The sequence below is a fragment of the Octopus bimaculoides genome, chromosome 8 (assembly GCF_046866305.1).
Source record: "Octopus bimaculoides isolate indiv1 chromosome 8, ASM4686630v1, whole genome shotgun sequence".
In the NCBI taxonomy this organism is placed as follows: Eukaryota; Metazoa; Mollusca; class Cephalopoda; order Octopoda; family Octopodidae; genus Octopus; species Octopus bimaculoides.
In genome coordinates, this window is record NC_142935.1 from 5,551,760 (window position 1) to 5,568,199 (window position 16,440).

At 35.0% G+C, this 16,440-nt stretch overlaps 1 protein-coding gene across 17 annotated transcripts in view; it reads right to left on the reverse strand.

The window, feature by feature from the left end:
- The window catches only part of LOC106878895 (receptor-type tyrosine-protein phosphatase kappa), a 594,862-nt gene that overhangs the window by 28,494 nt on the left and 549,928 nt on the right, over positions 1 to 16,440 (reverse strand). For all 17 annotated transcript variants that reach the window (XM_089356042.1, XM_089356041.1, XM_089356040.1 and 14 more), the window contains one exon: positions 5,146 to 5,277. In XM_089356042.1, the coding sequence (XP_089212168.1) occupies positions 5,146 to 5,277 (132 nt within the window). The remainder of the gene's footprint in view (positions 1 to 5,145; positions 5,278 to 16,440) is intronic.

Consider the following 16,440-nt stretch of genomic DNA (forward strand, 5'->3'; position numbering starts at 1 on the left):
GAAGGACCAGAGACCTAAAGACCCAAGTTTTTGTCTTCCTGCACAGGTATTGGTATATATCGATATCTATTTAAATCGAGTATGTAGAATTACGTTGTTAGATATACAAGAATAATAGTCAACATCGGATGAACATTATACATACACACACACACACACACACACATAATATAGATGAAAGAAATGTTTCCTTGGTGTGTAAATTCTTAACGTTTCGTCTTTTATCGAAGACATATCAACATTATTGTCTTCCTTCGTCTTAAACATATTCAAATATGTCAAACAACAAGGCACATCTTCAGCGTAAAGAAAGAAAACAGCACGAGCTCTAGACTCTTGTCTTTTGATGTCATTATTTCATCAATAGGAAAAAAGAGAACAAAACAGAATATCTCAGGTGTTTAAGACGCTTAGAATTTTTAAAATTGAATCATCCACTTCATGGCAAGTGTCTGTTACAATACTAGCTTTTAAACTTTCATAAAAATAATTAATAAATTGAATTTAGCAGATGAGAATAAAAGAAACAAATTTTGATTAAACATATTCAAGTGTCTTGAAATGAGTGTGGTACAAAGGAAGCTTTTTCTCTCTCTCATTCGATGGTCAATGATAATAAGAAAGATTATCGTCTTCCTTGTCATTATAATGACGAGAAAGATAGGAATTCAACACTTCAGTCCAGCCTGAGTTATACATCCGATATGATCGACGCACCGGAAATAATCATTAACATTTCACAGATAAATGAGGAGAGTGGATGTAGGTAACGCAAATAATATTTCCACCACTAACACCACCACTACTACTACTACTACTACTACTACTACTACTACTACTACTACTAATAATAATAATAATAATAATAATAATAATAATAATAATAATAATAATAATTAAATCCCACGACAAGTGGTACAGGCACCATACAGAGGGTGTAGTAAATGGCGAGGGCGTCACCATCCTTTGGAACTTTCCAATACAAATAGACAAAAAAAATTGATTCCAATCGACCAGACATTGTGATCAAGGACTACAACAGAGGAACTTGTCTGTTAACAGAACTACGTGTCTGTGGAGTGCTCAGCCACTTGCACGTTAATTTCACGAGCAGGCTGTTCCGTTGATCGGATCAACTGGAACCCTCGACGTCGTAAGCGACGGAGTGCCAACAAATACACACACATAAATATATATACAGACACACGCTTACATATATTTATATATATTTATAATCATATATGTACTTATAATTATGCGTCTCCATAAGTATTTATAATAGTACCTCGTACGTTTATTCATGTTTAAGTAGAATAGTGATACATGTATCATTTGAATATTTGTGTATACAAATGAAATCGAAGTTATTCATGCAAGCTTTCTATCTACAGATACATACATATATATATATACATACATACATACATACTCCCGCCATTTCTTACACCCCTCCATATGTAACCAGTACATGCAATCTTAGATACATATATAAACTTCTATTGATTTCTACTGATTTGTGTCCTTTTTCTCTTCTTTTGTCTGCTTTCCCCATATTGATTGGAAATATTTTAATGTAGACGGCCGGGGGATTATGGGAAATTCTAAGCATTAATTAGATTTCAACTAAATATAGCAGAAAACCTTTGAACGTAGATATTTTACCGATACGTTCAAGTGGAGCCGTGAGAATATTTTGGCACATCTGCTAGATAGCTTTTGGGTTGTATTTCATTCATTCCATTAGTTTGTCTTGCTTGCCTTTAAGGATTATATATGTTCAGAGACTGTTCTAGTAGCATTCTTTACAGCCATGGGTCAGTGGTTTTCTAGTCTGCTTATAGAACCGCAATACGATTACAGATAATCGGAATGTATTTGACGTGAAAACTCAAGATGATTACAATGTTATTATTATTCTTGTTTTTGTTTTTGATGTTGCTGTTGTTGTTGGTTCTATTCATATTCTTACTGATGTTATGTTTCTTCTTGTTTCTTTCTCTTTTCCTAATAAGAACAACGTATTGCAGAATGTCTTTATAATGTTTAACTGCCTCTCTCTCGGGACCTGGGTTCAAAACTCCACATGGTGTGCTAAGCCGTCACCTCCCCGAAAACCACATCCCAGTAAAATAGTTAATTAAAACAACTATTGATATCCCAATCCTAATATTTGGATAGCTTCACTGTTTCTTTTCGATATATAATGTCGTCTGTTTGAATTGTTATTTTGATTTCTGTCATCTTTCTGCTGAAATAAATTGGCAGACCCAGAGTATAGCATGCTTTGAGACATTTTGTGGTATATGTGTTCTTTATATTTCATTAGGCTACCATAACTTTTTCAATATGAATGATTCATCGATACGTACATATGTGCGCGTGTGTATTATGTGTGTGTGTGTGTATGCATGCGTGTGTATGTGTGTGTATGTGCGTGTGTGCTTGTAATATTTGTAAAGTGTATTTTAAGGCAGTCGGCATTTAACAAACATTTTAGAATCTCTTTATAACGCTACGGAAGAAATTGTGAAGAGAATTCATGCAGTTTCGGCGAAATTTCTTGTTAAGGATCTCTTTTTTTCTTTCTTGCTTATTAGCATCAGAAAGAACACATAAAACTAACAAATTTGGCCAGAATATTTGGAAATTATTCATATATAGTATTTTAAGAGCTACAAATGTATTTTATAATATATTCTCTCCAAACAATCTTTAGAAATGTGCGTGTGTGTATATGTTTGCGCGTGCGTTTGATGTATGTTTGTATGTAAACTTACGTAAATATGTATGTTAAAGAAGTGATTTTAAATTCTCAATCGCAGGATTATGCTAATAATATAGCCTGAGACTCGAACTCACACCTGGAGGTGTGAGTTCGAGTCTCGTAGCTAACCACCTACACTTTTTTCTGCAAAATAGGGTAGCTTATCCTGTTCAGACTATATTATTAGCATTATTCTGCGATTGAGAATTTAAAATCACTTCCTTAACTTTCTAAGACATCTCAACGCTTCTAAAAGCAAACTTCGTTTGTTTATTTACGTTTATCGTAATTTGAATTTGTACATATGTATATACGTGTGTGTGTGTGTGTGTGTGTGTGTGTGTTTGCTATTGTGAAAGTATCTGTGTATATATATATATATATATATATACATACAAGCCGCAAACAGTCCGCTGAAGGACACCATCGGTGACTTTTGCTGGGTTTGAGCGGATTCCACCGATCACAAGTTGTGTGCTGTTCTCCAAGAAATATTTAATCCACGGATTACAATATTTGACAATTTTGATTGGAGGATATTGTGGTTGACTCTCTCGAACGCTTTGCTGGTGTCGAAGTATATCACAACAGATTTCGAACCTGATCCCAAGGCTTTCAGGATATCGTTAATGTGATGTAAGACCTATGTAAGAGCTTTGTTAGGCAGTCGCTGTCACAGTGAAAGCCATGCTGGCTGGAATTTAAAAGGTTGTGGTTCTCCAGGAAGCCATTTATCAAGAACCACCCACCCTTCAAACACTCTGGAGATATGGAAGGTGATTGAGATTGTGTGACAGTTGGCTGCGTAAGTCCTGTTTCCTTTTTAATGACCGGGATGACAGATTGAGATAAGAACTCTTTCGGTATATAGCCTGAGTCTAATGATTTGGTTAGAGGGACTGCAAGTTGGTGTCTACATTCCTTCAGGACAGTAGCGGGGTATCCGTCAGGACTTGCGGCGGAGTAGTACTTGATTTCATTTATTGCATCTATGATATTTGATGCAGTAAAAGTTATGCCCGAGATAACATGCTGAGGACTGAGTTGATTCAGATCCCTTGTGTCAATATCAATGGGATCACTTAAGACAGCGTAGTATTGTTTCTACAGTACTTCTTCCATTTCTTTGTCGTCCCATTTTATTATTGCCAGTCGGTACCCAACTGACTCTGCGATCTGAAGCATATGTTTATTGAATTGTGCACCAGGTTATTAGTACTCATTGCCGAAGCAAAATATAGGTGCGCGTGCGAGCGTGTTTGTGTGTGTGTGTGTGTGTGTGTGTATGTGTGTGTGTGTGCGTCTCTGTGATGCGCGTCTGTGTCTGTGTGTGTGTGTGTGTGTGTGTCTGTGTGTGCGTCTGTGTGTGTGTGTCTGTCTGTGTGTGTGTGTGCGCGTCTCTGTGATGCGCGTCTGTGTGTGTGTGCGCGTCTCTGTGATGCGCGTCTGTGTCTGTGTGTGTCTGTGTGTGTGCGTCTGTCTGTGCGTGTGTGTGTGTGTGTTTGTGTCTGTATTTTGATTTGACATTGACATCTAATAACCTAGCCTAGTCAATATACAAATGCTTTATAACGAAGCGTATGTATAATTTTTAGTTAGATCGAGCCAGCCTCTCACTATGTAAATTCACCTGTGTATTCAAAGGGTCATCACGCAAGAGACTGACTCGAGGTAAGTAACGATATTAATCTCTATTTTGGCAATGAGAACTCTTTCTTCCGACAATCAACAGCGATAAATATATATATATATATATATATATATATATATATATCCATATATATATGTACATGCCTACATGTACATACATCCATACATATATGTACATGCCTACATCTATATGTATACTTACATGCATATATGGGTAGAGGACATCGCAAAAAAACGTTAAACACAATGAGAAACGAAAACAGAAAACGAACTTTTTTTTTAAACAGCGTAAAAAAAAACCAGAGAGACGAGACATGCGACATAAAGAATATTTCCCTTCATCAGTTGTTCCTGTTCCATCTACTCCGCGTTTCGAAGGCAAGGACAATACGCGACTATATATATATATATATATATATATATATATATATATATTTATATACAGTTAAATAAGATTCAGGAAAAGACCCTGTAGAATGCTATGCAAAACTCGTCCACAGCTATCTGATAATTATTACACAACACCTCATCGATGTACGAAAAACGTACAACTTGTGTCCAAACAATTCTAGCGCTTTTAAATAATGTCGTTCATTCCATTTTTTATCATCTATATAAGTTATATGAAGGTTATATAAAGGTTATATTCAGTCACTATTTTGTGGCAAAATTATTAATATTTCTTTTAAAAATTTGTTTACTTATATTTATAGGAAAATCATTAAACTTACATTCCTTGTGTTGGTAATAGTAAAATCACGAACAGTAATACTCGGGTGAGATTTAATTTCTGCTGTTGTTTCAACTATGAAAGGTCCATAGTTTTCACCGCAGGTATCCAAAGTCCAGTACATTTCACAACTCTAGTAAACAAAAAAAAAAAAAAGAAAGAATTATTTAGTTATTATATTCCAGAAAATTGTTTCTTTAAATATATTTTAGAGAAGAGAAACTATGTCAATGTTATAATTGAGAAAAATTAAACTTCATTTGTTGTGAAATCAGATGACTGATATTTTTCGCAGCAGTACTTTCGAGAATCATTATCTGTCATTTGGACATTTTTAGAACAAAAATAAGAAGGAAAGGAATCATTACAATTAAGGTGGGAAAACGGAAATAAATTGAAGGATATTTGAAAAAAAAAAAACTTCAAAATATTAAAAAAAATACACATATATATATTTGAAAATAAAGGCACAAAAACAGTTTAATTATTATTATTATTGTTGTTATTAGTATTGTTGTTTATAACGGCAACACAAATAATAGTAGCAATAACAAAACTAATATTATATATAATAAACAGCTATAGTAAAATATTGTATTTAAAGTTAATATCTGTTTGCTGGTAGCATAAAATAGTTTGATAATTCTTGTTTCAGAAATAAACAGCGCAGAATTTATTGCAAATAGAAATCATTCGCTGTAATCAGATAGTTTTGATGAAATCAACACATAAAATCTGGAAACTGTTTTATTTCTACCTATGTGATTGTACCTGAATCAGATGTAACAGGTATATAAAATGTAAAGCCGTATAGTCATCGAATCAGCAAGCAAAGAGATCAACGCTTTACTGGGTTAAACGGAAATGTTGAAATGAATTCAAGCTAGTCTCCAACATTTTGTTGAATATACACACGTGTGTATATGTATATATAAATTGATATTTTTTAGTCATTTGTAATTATAAGAAATAATTATGCTATATTCTTTATATAAGCGTGTATGTACATATGTTGTGTTGTGACCCCCCTTCGGTCACGAATGACCATGGGATTGCACCTAGAAATTTACCCTCCGAGGCACAAGTCTGGGCAAGGCTGTTTTATGGAAGAATAGCAATCGCCCATGCATACCAGCCTCCCCTCTCCTCGCCACCAATGTTATCCAAGGGAAAAGCAAAGGGGCCGACACAGCTTGGCACCAGACACACACACACACACACACACACACACACACACACACACACACACACACACACACACACACACACACACACACACACAGGTGAATCAGGTGTAGTTCATGTTAATATTTTCATAATAACCTAATTAGCAGATTAACTTTTAAATTTACTCAGACAGTTTGGCTTTGAAATTCAGTTTTATATGTTGGTACGAAAAGGAAAGACGCGTATTGTAAAACTTCTGCGAGAACCATTTTGAGAAGATGGAATATTCGATTAACTTTTAAGCGGTTGATTAATTGAAGATCAATAATGGATTTGTAAACACTTCCGAAGAAGACCTTTTAGTGTGTATCGCACCCTGGTCAAGGAAAACAAATGAGTTCTCAGATGCTGAGATATGATACGAGGTCAATCGAAAAACAAAAAAAAGGATGAGTTGAAGCGATGTGAGCTTCTGGGGGAGATTGACATAAACCAAGAAAGTCCAAAAATATATTTACATAATCATTTTAAAAAAAGGTGATTAGAGGGTTAAGTTGTTATCCATTTCTACACCCGCCATTGCAGGACAACATATAAAGCTAATGGCTTTAGTGATATGCAAATGCACAAAAGTAGTCAAGGTTCGCTTCTGTTCTGTTGATTCCTTCGCATGTAAAACTAGTGTTTTATTTAAAAACTTATTTCATTGTCTATATGTATAAGTCAATAGAATCAACTTTGTCTTCGATTCAGTTTCTCGTACAAGCACACGTACCACACATGAGACCAGATTCATATATAAAAGAAAACTACAGATTTGTCGGTGTGTGTATATATATATATATATATATATATATATATATATCATACACTATGATATATGTATTCATATATAATGTATATCATAAATAGAGAGATAGGCAAAAGAGGTAGAGAGATATACATATGTAATATATAAATTCGTATCTCTCTCTCTCTTTCTTTCTTCTCTCTCCCCCCCCTCTCTCTCTCTCTCTCTATATATATATATATGATGAGATGTGTGTGTATCTATGATTGGCCGCTTTTGTGGGCGTTGCTCCTGATGCTCTACCTCTTTTCCTCCCCACCCCCGTACAACTTCCACTACTACAAATTGGTGCGAGCTACTACGACATTCTGTAAACTGCTAATCCCCAGGATAAAGCAAAGTAGAATCAATAACAATATAAATATGCACTTAGCTTCACAATACACCAATGACAGTTAATCAATATCATTCGCAGAGTGCAGCGATCGTAAAATGCTATTGCATGCCGAAGTTTTTGCTACCATTATTGCTGTTGTTATTGTTGTTGTCAATAACATTGATATTGTGGAACCGTGATGATAGAGCAAATGTTAGAGAGCCAAACAAACTTGATTGTTTTCAGTGTTCTAGTCTTCCTTGTTTCAAATTCACATCAAATGTAGTTAAGTCTTTCGTTCTGAATATAACAACGAAGTAGAATAAACGCCATTTAAATGGAAAGCTTTTTTTTTCAGTTTACCAATTTCTTTAAATTTTAGGAAGTTAATTTGACAGGGATATATTAAATAAACAGATGAAAGAAGGTTTGCAAGCCTTCTCAGACGTCGATGTGGTCAATGATCCGTTAGAAATTCTGTAGATAGGAGTTCAAAGTGTTTGCACTTTAGCGACTGATCAGATATTTTAAGAGAAGTGAACAAATCAAGTATTACACAGTTTTCTACTTGAGACTTGAATATTTAATTGAGACATTGGATGAAAAGATTGTATTGACTAGCTAATGGTTTTAGTGACTGCCATGTCTTCGTAATCAGTCAGCAGGACTCTTTTAGATATCGACTAAAACATTTTATATGTAAGAGCTATGACTAACCCAACTATTTGGACATTTTTCTAGCATCTATACTATCTCGGCTACTTGAGCACAACCCGAGCAGTTATAGTGACTCGGCTGTTTGAGCAGGACTTCAATTTGGAATGCACTTATATTGTACTTTCCAGTGTCTGCAGTGGGTTCATCAAGAATGAAGGGAAAGAGAAAAATTAATTATAGAAGGTACGTTTTATCACATTACAGTTATTCAGACATACATCTTACAGAGAAAAGGTTTTGCTGTGAAAAGTTCATGGAGAGAGATGTAGTAACATGCATTTCTTTGACAAATATAATGAACGTTGTTTGGTGACGGTGAATGCACGGTGAGGTTTTTTTAATCGTTGTTACTTTCAGTAATGCTTGACTACTGCGAGATGACTAAACTTTAGGAGGCTGACATCCCTATGGAGTGAATTAACCACGAGTGAAGGACGATATCCGCATATAAATGTTTGCAAATACCACAAAATATTAATAAAGGAAAAGAATTATAGATGACTTATCAGAAGCTTGGTGAGCATAAACCGTGGGTGAGACACAGTAGCGTGGACACAGACTGGAAGGAAACGGCTTGGATGCAAACTTTGAAACCATGAGTTGGGTTACGCCGACGGGTTCGAAGGTTTATGAATGTAAATATCCTACTTACCTCTAGTATGTGAAGGGTAACATAACACCGTTATGTGATGTTGATTTACAAGACTTTAAACGAGACATTAATGGCCTCAAAATCACAGATCTGAGAGGGCTTGCATAGGTCATAGTAGTTGCTAGTTTCTTCAGACACATCAAGTAAAAGATCATTCCCTTTCTTTTATCATCTTCCCTCCTAATTCAACTGCACAGGCACTTTTCTCTATGTTATATCCAATTATTATTTTGCATATATTCCGGTTCATATTTTCCTGCAGTTGTATCGAAATGTTATACTAGATCTATAAATGGCTTTTCATTGTGTCCGGTTAAATCAATATTCTTGACAAACTGACATTACTGGTTTCTCAGTCCTCTACTTCAAAATTTCTTTCAAAATATTCAAGGGCTTTCATCATTATGGAAGAACAATGAAAAGGCTTGGTAAGAGAACACACTCTTGATTTGCACCAACTATTGCTGAATATCCGATTAGATGGCGTTATATCATTTATAATTGGTAAGCTGGTGTTACGTTTTCGTACATTCCACCATACTACTTAACAGCACACATATCCAGTCAATGAAGATGCAGTCAATGAAGGTATAACTGGCATCCCAGGCATTTTTTGTATTTTGTAGACTAATAACGTTACAGATCTTTTGAATATTGTTTCTCCTTTCTTCTGAACCATCCCGCTTCACTAGATATTATTATCGTTGGCTTTACTTAAAGCAAGGAAAACAAAAAGCAACGCCTTACAGAAGTGCTTAATTAAGCAATTTGTATTGTCTGTTTGCCCACTTTAAATTATAGTTTCCTTGTTTCAGCTAAGATATAACGCTTTATTGTATCATTTCAATGATCCATTCTCAACGTTTCCTTTTCAGAGAATCTCCGTAACATATTCCATTCATTGCTTTAGCATGTCTGCGTCTGTATTGCCTCTCGAGGAATTTATTACATTATAAATTCCTGATTGACTGCGAAACTTTCAAAGTTATTTCGTGTCATTGCTAGAGAAAATTACTCTCCTTAAATGTTTTATAACATTCTTATCTCCTTCCATTTTGCGTTTGTAAAGTTACTCGTGGTACTTGATGAAAATGTAAAGGTTCTGTCAATAGAAGCCTGCAAATGCACATTTTGAGAGTATAATTTATTTTATCCCTTTAACCACTATTTTTCATTACAACACAGTTATTAGTTACTCGGGAAAATTTGTTAAACGTTCGAGAAATACAAAACTAAGATATTTTATTTATTTTATGTAACGTTTAACGAGGAAATATTCTTCATGTTTAAATATTGAAGTTGGCATGAGCTGTATAGAACCTAATTCTTAATTACATACATACATGTATATATACATTCACATACATTTATATACACACACATTTATATACACATATACGTATACATACATATATATATATACGTATACATACATATATACACACACACACACACACATATATATATATATACGCATACATATGTATATGCATATATACAAATTTACATAGATACGCGTGTGCGAGTGTGTATGTGCGTGTATGCTTCGCGTTATAAAATTCAATATTTCACTATTCTAAATTCAAATCCTTTAGTATACAATTTGTAACAATTTATAAAGGCTGTCGTTACAAAAATTAACAAGAATTAATTATTTCAAGTCAGTCGAATATATCCGACAACCACGTTAGGCGGAGCTCCTTAAACGCATGAAACCCATTAATACTTAATGAATGCTCCTGATAATGGGAATATTAAGTATGGCACACTATTTAGCTTGGTCATTCATCTTATTGTATGCAACAACTACTAAAGCGGATTAGCACATTTTACATTAATCTAAATCAGAAGGGATTTTGCACAAACTGTTTTCCTTAAGATAAACGTTTTCTGTTTGTAAAGTTTAGTTTTCTAAGTGATAAATCTACAAATGTGTTTTTACAACATCAATAATCAATTAGATAAATGGCCGACATATTCCATAACACGAGTTTTATCGTAGAATTTACTTAATTTATATTTACTTATGGTTTTTACTGCTAGTATTTTTTCAGATTATTTCTCAAGACTGCTAGGAATTGGTTGAATCAATTTATTTTAGAAGTAGTTTTGCCTCCACATTTATATTTTAGATTTCACACGTTAAGAAAGGGTTTTTAAAAAGGACTTTTAATGACATATAAACAAGTTTGCCAGCTAACGATATAATTAATTTCAAATCTGGACGATAATTGAAGCCCTACTTGTGTAAGTGACCAGGACAGCACTGGTTGCACTTTCATGATTGGCTCTTCTTGTTATATAATAATAACAATAACTTTGGTGCCAGTGAGTCAGTTGATATGTTTGTGCGATAAGTGACAAAAAGAAAGAAATCGAGAGGAGTGAGCTTGAGAGCGAAAGATAGAAATATGAGAGAACATTTAAACAATAAGTGTCTCTTAATTAAGTGGATAAATTGGTTGTATATTTTTTTAATTAATCAAACGCAGCTGTGGTATTTACTGCTAGGCGTCAAAAGTCAAGGGAGATTGCTGATTAGTGTTAAAACAACCAACGAGGAGTTACAATGAGTTACAAACTCAAATCACTTTCAGCACCTATTATTTATTATACAGCAAAATATCCTTGTAATAACTCGAGGAGAACGACAGAACGAGTCAGAGATATTATCAACAAAACTAGTGAAGTACCATTTACTATTTTTAGAGAACCAGCTGCTTTGTGACTTTGTACCTCATCACAGGAAAGGTTTCAGACTACAAACCATACTGTATCAACAAGGCCCTCGCTGCAGAATTGAATAAAGGCACAAATGCATAAAGAAGAGTGAAGCACCCCAATAGAATTCATCAGAAGACATAACAGGGTTGTTGCATATCTTCGTGGGAAGATGTGAGAGGAGGCAACGTGACTTTAGAAGAAAATAAATGGAAGTTATTCTCTGAAATACGAAAGTAGATATAGAGATGAACATCTGATCAGACTGAATTATAGCAGATTCGTATTATAAGAGAGAGAAAATCAGAGTGATAAACAGACTGGATTATACGAGAGAGTGGAGAGAACCTGTATTATAACATGCATGCATTATAAGAAAAAGAACCAAAGAGAGAGAGAGACCGACATTGAGTTCTTGTGCACTAATAAATGACGTTTGTGCAAATGGCAACAAGATCAAAATAAAAGGAGGTTTGTAAACTTTTCAAATATAAATAGTTGAAGACTGCTATAGTGGTGGAATATGAACACAAAAATAGCTCCAATCATTATAAAAGCGCTGAAATTCTCGGTCATGGAACAGAAAAGAAAAAAAAAGGATTTGCCTGAAAGACCTTTCATAAGTTCAGAAAATGGCACCCTTGTGCAGCGCACTTATTATACGTAGAATATTATGAATAAACTCAGAACCGCATGGTATTTCGAAACACTAATGATTCTGCCAATCAACAACTATGATGATACAGATAGCGCTACTAGATACTACACATATATACACATGTGTGCGTACCTACATATATTTATATATATTCCTACATGTCGTTTATCTTTGATCATTTACTTGTTTCAGTCCTTAGACTGCGGTCATGTTAGGGCAGAGCCTCGAATTTTTACTTGAATGAATTGGCCCCAGTATTAATTTTCCTTTAAAGCCGGGTACTTATTTTATCGGTCTTTTGCCGAACCGCTAATTTACGAGGACGTAAACGCACACACACCAGTTGTCAAGCGGTGGTTGGAACTAACAAAGACACAGACACGCGCACACGCGCTCACACACATACGACGGGTTTCTTTCATTTTCTGGCTACCGAATCTACTCACAAAGCTTTTGTTAGCCTGAGGCTAGTTTAGAAGACACTTGGCCAAGGTGACACGCAGTGGGACTGAACTTGGAACCATGCGGTGACGAAGCAAGCTTCTTACCACACACCACGTCTGCTCCTTAGACATATAAATATACAGACACATACAAATATATGCATATACGTGTGAGAGAGAGAGATTGTGTGTATGTATGTATGTATGTATGTATGTATATGCATCCACACACATACACACATAGGTACATGTATATATATAAATACACATACATAAATACATACATATGTTCACATACATGCATATATGCATTCATTCACTATTTATTGACGTAAACAACATGGTCGGACCCGCTATCGCTATTAGCTTCAATGGATACCCCCCCAATTGGCGTAGCTGTTGCATAGACCAAGTATCGCCAACAATATTTATCTCATACTAAACATTAATCTTAATGAAATGAATACCTCCCCAAATAATTTGTTTGACAACCATAGCACTAGTCGTTTCATCATAAATAATTAGAGGTTTTTATTTATTCATGCAATGCATGTTTTGGCTATTTCTTCTAAACGGGAAATTACAGAAGACAGAAATCAAAGAGAAGAGGGAAAAAAACACAATATTGACCATCATTATTCGAAAAAATGCTTTACTTCTTTCGTCTCACTTCATCTTTCACTCCTACTTAATTTCTTTCTTTTTAATCTCTTCCATTCACTCACACATACACTCCCTCTCCCCCCTCTCTCTCTCTCCCCCTCTCTCTCTCTCTCTTTTATCGATATCCCTCACACTATCCCTATTTTTCTCTCTTGATGTTTTCTTTTTTCTTTCTTTGCCGCAAACAGTGGAAATAATTGTTTCTGTATGTCGTGCTATATAATTATCCGTTGACATGTTACCTACGCATTTCTTACGGAAGTCTGCCTGGCTGCACAACCTAGTTCTCTCTGTATTTGCTTCTCTTTAAGAAATAGACTCTCTCTCTCTCTCTCTCTCTCTCCCCCCCCTTTTTTCTCTCACGCGTACACATGCTTTCACACACACACACATTTGTACTCGCACGTACATATGTATAGTTATTCTATGTGTGCGTGTGTATGTTATGTAAATATATCCTTCGGGGGCCCTAACTCACGTGTCTTCTAACTAAACACTTTAGGATATATTTACATCACATTTACATTATATATATATGTGTATATACAGAAATTGATATTATATATATATACACACAATATATGCATGTATATACACAAATTGATATATATATATATATATATATATATATATATATATATATATATATATATATACAAAAAACATAAATATGTGAGTGTATGCGTGTGTGTGCGTGCGTGTGAATTATGTAAATATGTCTTTCAGGTACTACTTCGCGTGTCTTCTAATAAAACAATTCACCTTTTGATGGACCCGTCCATATAAAATACGCAACACACTCACACGTATATGCAAATAATGTAATGTAATGTAACGTAATGTAATGTATATATATATATATATATATATATATATATATATATATATATATAGGGCAAGAGGAGTACAGATAGCACATAACTATTAGGAGCCTTGATGAATGGTTTTTTTTATCCTTTGTGTTGAGTCCAATAGAAAATAAGAACGCTTTGTGGCATAGGCAAAAAAAAAAATAGTTTGATAGAAACGGCTGGAGGTTGAAAGGAAAGAAAGCTTATATTTTCAACTTTCTTTTTTGATTGTGATTCAAATAATCATGAAAATACCATAAAATCGGTGCTTATCGCTCACACTACTGTAAGCCTTGATTATCAAGAGAATTAGAAGAGAATGTTGGACACGAGCCAGCTAGAAGACGTTCGCAACTAAATAAATACGATACCTATGGGAGGAATATATGATATATGCATATGTTACCGCTGCCAAATATGCTCGATAACCAAAATACACCGACTATATAATTGGTTAGGAGTATTGCTACATGCTAAGGCAGATATTTTTGATGCTTACTAATTATATTGCTCTTTCCATCGATTCAAATATATCTAGGCCACAATAAAAATAGAAACTTCCCTTCGTTTTTCGTCTCATTAAAATGCTTCTTCATATTTGAGACATAACAAAAACAACGTCTATGATAGCAATAATAATAATTTTTTTTTTTTTTTACTCTAGGAAGAACGCCTGAATTTTCGTGGAAGGAGGCGAGTCCATTACATCGAACCCGTAATTCAAATAGTATTTATTTGATTGACCCCGAAAGAATGAGAGATAAAGTCGACCTCGACAGAATTTGGATGTAAAGGCGGACGAAATGCCGCTAATCATTTTGCTTGGTGTGCAAACGATTCTGTGAGCTCCCCACTTTAATAGCCATTATAATTATAGTTTCAAATTTTGACACAAGGCCAGTAGTTTTGGGATAGGGACCAAGTCGATTATATCGACTCCAGTGCTCAACTGGTACATATTTTATCGATCCAGAAAGAGAAGATGGAAGGCAAAGTAGGCTTCGGCGGAATTTGAACTTAGAACGTAATGACGGATGAAATGCCGCGAAGAAGGAGGAGGAGGAGGAGGAGAAGGGTTTCTGTTTTTGGCGCAAGGTCAGTAGTTTTGGGATAGGAACACAAGTCGATTACATTGACTCCAGTGCTCAGATGGTACATATTTTATCGACCCCGAAAGAGAAGATGGAAAGCAAAGTAGACCTCGTCGGAATTTGAACTTAGAATGTAATGACGACAAAATGCCGCGAAGAAAAAGAAGGAAGGGGAGGAGAAGGAGAAGATGAAGGGTTTCTGTCTTTGACACAAGGCCAGCAGTTTCAAGAGAAATGTTTTAGTCGATACGTAAAATGTTGGAAGCCATGTCAATAATAATCGTTTCTAATATAGGTACAAGGCCAGCAATTTTAGAAGAAAGGATAACTCGATTCAATCAACCGCAGCATTAGATAGTTTATTCTATTGACCTCACAGGCATGAGACACAAAGTTGTCTTCGGCAATATTTGAACTCACCTTGTAAAGAGCAGGGAGAAATACCACGAGACACTTTCTACCGATTCTGCGAATTTGCAGCCCTTATTCTAACAACTGTTTCAAGCGGGCACCAACTCAAACTTTCGGTGTTGTGATGAGGTCGGATGAATGGCTGATTGTATCAACCCTAGTACTTGACTTCCCCCGTGGGGAACAGGAGGAAATTTTGCCTCAGCAGCAAATTGTTAGAAGCCGGATAAATTTATTACAGGTCCTCTAATAATTCTTCCAAACCATCCTTCTGATAATAATAAACCCTTTCTATTATATGCACAAGGCCTGAAAATTTGTAGGAGAGGGCTAGTCTTTTATACTGACGCCAGTGTTCAACTGGTACTTATTTTATCGAACTCGAAAAGATGAAAGGTAAAGTTGGCCTTGACTGAATTTGAATTCAGATCGTAAGAATCTGAAAGGAGTTTTGCATTTTCGCGACGCTTTAAGCATTTTGCCAAGAACTTACAACAAGGTGTAGGGGATATAATTTACATTAAATTGAAAGATCTGACAAGAACATCATAATATACACTGAGGTATATCAATATTTGATTATGTAAACACAGATAAATTCCGCAAAAACAAACATAAAAGGTAAATAGAGAGGGAGAGAGAGAGAGAAAGAGATTCGTAGATACAAGTTGATATGTAGTAAAGGAAATAGGAACAACCCACACACACCGGGTTAAGAAGGAACAACTAGGGTTAGATGAGAGTCACACATTTAGA